Below are 5963 nucleotides of genomic sequence, written 5' to 3'. Positions count from 1 at the left end.
GCTTTACAGACTATGACTTTTTATTAATATTTTGATAATTTATTTTTCTTTTCATCCTACTTGCATTATGTCTAAATTATGTCACATATGTCAAGTCAGCTTGTAAATCAGAACCTAATATTCACATTAGTGGGTGCTCCTTTTTCACTTTCACCCCTTCTCAAAAAGTGTGATAACACGGATCAAACTAATCCGCCTAATCTTCGAGTTACAACAGTGATAAAGGGTGAAGAATCTTATTCAGCAGATACAGCTATATAAACTCCACTATCTGCAGCAGTAATGACAGAAGTAGCCAGCTGTTGTGTTGCTCATCTGCAGTGAAATTTTGTTTCCTTAACTGGGTCAGCTCAGTTACGGCCCCACTGCGCACGCGCAGCTTGTAGGCTGCCTGTCAATGCCATAGCAACCAAAGCAGACATCAACCATCAACATGGTGAGTGCGTGTATCCTCGCTTCATCTTCTATTTCGTGTTTGTAGCGACATTTTACAGCCCTAACTGTTGTCACCTTTCCGCACATGCACTGGCTCCGTGTCTGAGAGCTAATAGTTGACCTTACATGCGACATTGTTGTCGCTGTTGGCTAATATGAGCTAACTTTAATTAGCTAGTTAGCTAACGCTAACCCTAAATGTCAATTGACCTAGCGTTGAATGGCAGGCTAACGTGTGAATGTCCGTGTCTGATGGCTGCTCGCTCAGAATTAGCTGTCCAGCTGCCAGGTTCTTCAATTTAAAATTAAAATGATGACAGTGTATGTTTTAAGCCTACAGCTTAGTTTTAAGTGTGTTTACTGTAGTGTAGAGCTGTTGCTAGCTTGTCTTCATTCCCCATCTGCTATTTTGTCAACACAAAACAATGTCGCCTCTCCCCTGCCTGTCTGTTATTGAATATTATGTAATGTCTCCAGGCCAAAGCAACGACTGTGAAAGAAGCACTGGCCAAATGGGTGAGTGGAATACAAACACAGCTGAAAACACAGAGAGAATACAGTAATACACTGCAGAGTAATACAGTGATTTATTAATAATGATGCAAGAATGTAGAATAAGTGACTGAATATATATATATATATATATATATATATATACACACACACACATATAAACACTATTTGAAACACACATTTACAAAGTGCTTTAGGGATGTTCTGATCAAGGTTTTTGCCAATGATCCCAATCTGAGTCATTTGAAATTTAGTATCTGGTATCGAGTTTACCTGGATTATACAGCTGCGCAATGCACACTTCAAGAAAGTTATTAGAATCAATATAGTACATATGCTTGATAGCTTAATCCTTAGGGACTGTTTGGTGCATTTTATGCACATTAGTATTATAATAAATCTAGTTTAGGAAAAGTGAACAACAAAAATTTCAATTCCACTTAAAGTGGTGAAGCAGCTTAAGTTGAACATGCAAAAAAAAAAAGAAATCAGTTTCTACTTATTGGAGCAGCAGCTTTACAATAAAAGCTGAATATCGGTCACAAATCATGCTCTCAGTTTACCACACCTGTGTAACGGCGTAAACAAAGGATCGGGAGGAGCGCATGCTCAAAATAACAAATCACAGTCATTTAAAAAATGCCTTGATCTGGCCGATGGTGATACTTAAGATCTGACCAGGACATCTCTACTTTAAACACACATAAAAATATAAATAAATGAAGTCAAATAAATCACAATAGTTAACTTTGATAACTTGTCTGCAATGAGAAGATTTTCACTTTAGATGTCATTTGCTGCAAAAAGTGGATTTTGATTACCTTTTTTGTTAAAGCTGTCCTATTTGCCCAGAAATCCCGAGAACACATTTTTATGCCAGAAACATGTGAAAATGGAATCATATATGGTTAATAAATATGGTTTTATGTAATCAACTTTGATAACTCGTCTCTAATGAGAGGATTTTACTTTAGATGTAATTTCTGGCAAAAAGAAGATGTTTGTGTACTTTTTTTTTTTTTAAAAGGCTCTCTTATTTACCCAGAAACCCTTAGAAACGCATTTTTTATGTCAGAAACGTGAAAATAGATCAGTATGAAAGAAAACATGGTTCTAGTTAGACAAAACAAAAACAAAGACATAAGACATGAAGGTCATGTATCAAAGGGCTTGTATGGGATGGACAGGATCTTGTAGTTATTTCTGAATTCTATAGGAAGCTAATGGATTCAGGAATGGGTGAGATGTGTGGCCGACGGTGGTGTAGATGCATGATTGTTGTTGGGTTTCTTGTATTTACATCTTGTCATCTCTCTCTCTCTCTCTCTCTCTCATGTGTGTTTGTGTGTGTGTGCAGGAGGAGAAGTCAGGGGAGAAAGTGAGTGAGTCTAAAGCCATAAAACTGTACGGTCAGGTTCCTCCTATAGAGAAGATGGACGCCTCTCTCTCCACACTCACCAACTGCGAGTGAGTCCTGTTCCAATACCACTGCTTATTCCAACAAATTATACATACTGTAAATCTTCAATTAATAGCCCGGGCAATTATTAGCTAAAATCTTTGCATCGAACAGACTTATATTTTGGACAAATATCTATATGGGACAGGCTTTTAATTACTTTAACACAGAAGTGTTGCCCAGCAAAGATGGAAATACTATGAAATTATATATTTAATCCTTTGGTTTTTTCCAAAATATGAAAAGACGGTAATGAGCAAAAAAATGACAAGTCAGCAAGAAACGTGTGAAAAATACAACAAAAAACCCAGAAAATTTGCCGAATACCCTAACCCTAAACAAACATAATAAATAAATAAATAAATAAATAATTAAATAATTAATTTAAAAAAATGAGAAAGTAAAATATAATTAATTAAGTAAAATAAAATTAATTATGCGATATGCGATTGAACAAAATGTAATGAAGTATTCATTTGAGTATGTGAGATATTGGCTGATACTTTAATAGTTATGCAGCTGTTTCTGACAAAAACTTAAAAACTACATATGAGAGATTATTCCAAAAGATCACTGACTTTCAAGGGCACATCACTAAGCAGCTAATGCAGTGATTGTGTTTACTCACCAATAATATGTTATTGCACTGTATTTTCCACAGGAAGCTGTCTCTGTCCTCAAACTGCATTGAAAAAATAACCAATCTCAATGGCCTGAGTGAGTACTGACTGCACACACACACACACACACACACACACCCACACACACACACGCACACACACACACACACACACACACACACACACACACACACTTTTCATTGATGGAAATCTTCTGTTGTAATATAATTTTTTATTTTTATTGTGTTTTTTTCCAGAGAACTTGAGGATATTATCATTAGGAAGAAATAATATAAAGGGCCTGAATGGGCTGGTAAGTTACATATTAAACAGGATTAACAGTAATTAGTGTTTTATTATTTCTCTCACCTCCTTCCATCTTGATTTCTGTGTTTTTCTTTCTTTCTTGACACAGTTTTTATCATTTCCTTTTTTTCTTTTTTCTCTTTTTTATTTTTACAGAAAATGAGTTTCAGAAGTAGTTAAGCATGCTTAATATATACTTTGAACATGCATTATTTTGCATTTGTGTGTGTGCAGGAGGCGGTAGGGGACACGTTAGAAGAGTTGTGGATCTCCTATAACTTGATAGAGAAACTGAAGGGAATTCAATTCATGAAGAACCTCAGAGTCCTGTACATGTCCAACAACCTGGTCAAAGAGTGGGGTAAGCCACATTCATCAATATTATCAACACATACTGAAACATAAAACTGCTCAGTAGATTGCAGAATTACTGTTTGTTGATTTGTGGGCTTAGGGATCTGTTTAAAAAAACCAAAAAAACTCTTCCTCTTGCCGAACATAGTTTGCTTTATTGAAGAGGATAGATATGTTAGCAGATTTTTTAAAAATCATGTACTCATTTTAAATTTCTCATCAAAACTGAGTTGTCAAATGATATTAAAAGTTCAGTTAGAGGAGTACCTCACCCCCAAATTACCATTTGCACATCAGTTACTCACCTCATGATAAAGTCTTGAAGAAAATATTTTTTCCATGCCCCCACAATGAACGGAGAATCCAAAACCAAAGACAGTTCTTTATAATTTGAAGTCACAGGGGTCAGCATTCAATAACAGAAAAAAATGACCTTTTTAATACCTTTACATAAATGCTCTCACAGAATGAACAATATAATCCAAGACTCATTTATCCAGTCATATTCTCAGCCCTGTCTGTTTGTTGTTTTCAAACAGACAGTTCTTTCCAAGGGAATTTAGTATTTTTTTAGTATTTAGTTTTAGTATATTTTAGTATTTCTTTAATCTGCTGTTTGTGTATTTGTTGGTTGGTGTTGAGGTCCTCAATGTGGCATTCTGCAGTCACTTTAGTATGATGTCTTCTCTGTGTTGTGCAGGAGAGTTTGTGAGGCTAGCTGACCTGCCGTGCCTGGCAGACCTGGTGTTTGTTGGGAATCCTCTGGAGGAGAAGCACTCAGATGAAGGAACCTGGATGGATGAAGCCTGTAAAAGACTGCCTAATCTGAAGAAACTAGATGGTAAGAGTGTCTCAGAAGAAATTTGTTTAAGAACCATGACCTATATTATATATTCCTGCTGCTATTGACATCCCTCATTGCTCTGTGCACAAAATGCTTTTTCCAAAATATTATAAATTAATATGATTTTCTACTTTTATTGTTTTAATTAAAAAAAAAACAAACATCAGTCATAATTAAAAATGCATTTGAGAATTTTAACCCTTTTTTTTAAATCATGATGATGTTATGTTTTCAGAAGTTAAACAAAATACACAAAAAAATATTATTTTAAATATATCTCATAAAAAGCAGTTTGTTTTTAAGAAAAAATGATCACATATGGGATATGTCAGTGTTTTGCAGCAACATTATAGTGTTATTAGTGCTATTATACATTATAGTGTTTCCACCGCATATTTTAGACTTGTTGTTGGAGCTGAGCTGGAAATACCAAGATTAAACAAAAATCTTGCCAAAAATGTATACCATATGCATGAACACCGCCAAGATTTTAAAAAAGAAAATGAAGACTGAAAAGCGTGAAACAGCCCTTAAGGGTTAGAAGCAGTTTTGAAAAGGTGGGTTCTGATGAGTGAACGGAGAGAAGTTGGCGCAGTCCCAGAAATGTGAAACTAATGAAAAAACTTAACCAATGACAAAAAATTCCAATTTTCTCCATTATTAGTACTAAATTACACATTTCCTCTCAGGACACTATGTGAGACAATAATTTGGTTACACGATTGGAGATCTCTTTTCCTTTTGTTTCCAGGAACTCCGGTCATTAAACAGGAAGAGGATGAGGGAGATGGAGAGAGCTGAGGAGAGTGACCATCTGCAAAACTACAATCCCCTCCTACTGAGAGTCTTCCCTTTTTTAAGTTTTGTAAGGTTTGTCATTGGACTTTTCCTTATATAAAATGATTTCTACAGCAGCACAGACTTTTTTATAGATGAACAAACACATCATAACCAATACACAAAGAGATGTGTTCGTTTTAGAATTAAAAAAGTCTGTTAAAATGTAAATACTCCAGGCCTTGTGGGCTCAGGACAACAAAAAAAAAAGGTTTTGATGAGACCTTAAACTGTAAGGGATATACTTGATTAATACATTTCCTTGATTTTTTTACCGACAAAATATGAATGATAGTAACACTAATACTAGTTGTTCTGGTTAACCCTTTGATACCTGAGCAAATTGGCTTGATTTCTCTACAAAACATGGGAAGAATGCAATGAGCAACTTCAGAAGAAACGACCCAAAAATTTGCAACTAATTAGTAAAAAAGTACAAGAAAACTACCTAAAAATTAGAAAAAAAGGAATGTTAAAAAAAACACCAAAAAAACGTAAGGAAATCTGAAAAAGATGCTTAAAATATAAATATAATTCTGTAGCAGAATTTAAAATATATAATTCTGATTATTATAAAAACAGTTTTCTAGACTTA

General features: G+C 34.7%; 1 protein-coding gene across 1 annotated transcript; it reads left to right on the top strand.

Moving 5' to 3' along the window:
• Positions 1-384: 384 nt before the first annotated feature.
• On the top strand, positions 385-5733 carry dnal1 (dynein, axonemal, light chain 1). Its single transcript, XM_042501267.1, has 8 exons — positions 385-436; positions 913-951; positions 2306-2415; positions 3069-3124; positions 3285-3340; positions 3568-3694; positions 4388-4528; positions 5283-5733. Exons 1-8 carry the CDS (start codon positions 434-436, stop codon positions 5330-5332), a joined length of 582 nt encoding a protein of 193 aa, XP_042357201.1. The 5' UTR covers positions 385-433; the 3' UTR covers positions 5333-5733.
• The last annotated feature ends 230 nt before the right edge of the window (positions 5734-5963 follow it).

This window comes from Plectropomus leopardus, chromosome 14, assembly GCF_008729295.1.
Source record: "Plectropomus leopardus isolate mb chromosome 14, YSFRI_Pleo_2.0, whole genome shotgun sequence".
Taxonomy (NCBI): Eukaryota; Metazoa; Chordata; class Actinopteri; order Perciformes; family Serranidae; genus Plectropomus; species Plectropomus leopardus.
This window is presented reverse-complemented; position numbering and strand designations above follow the sequence as displayed.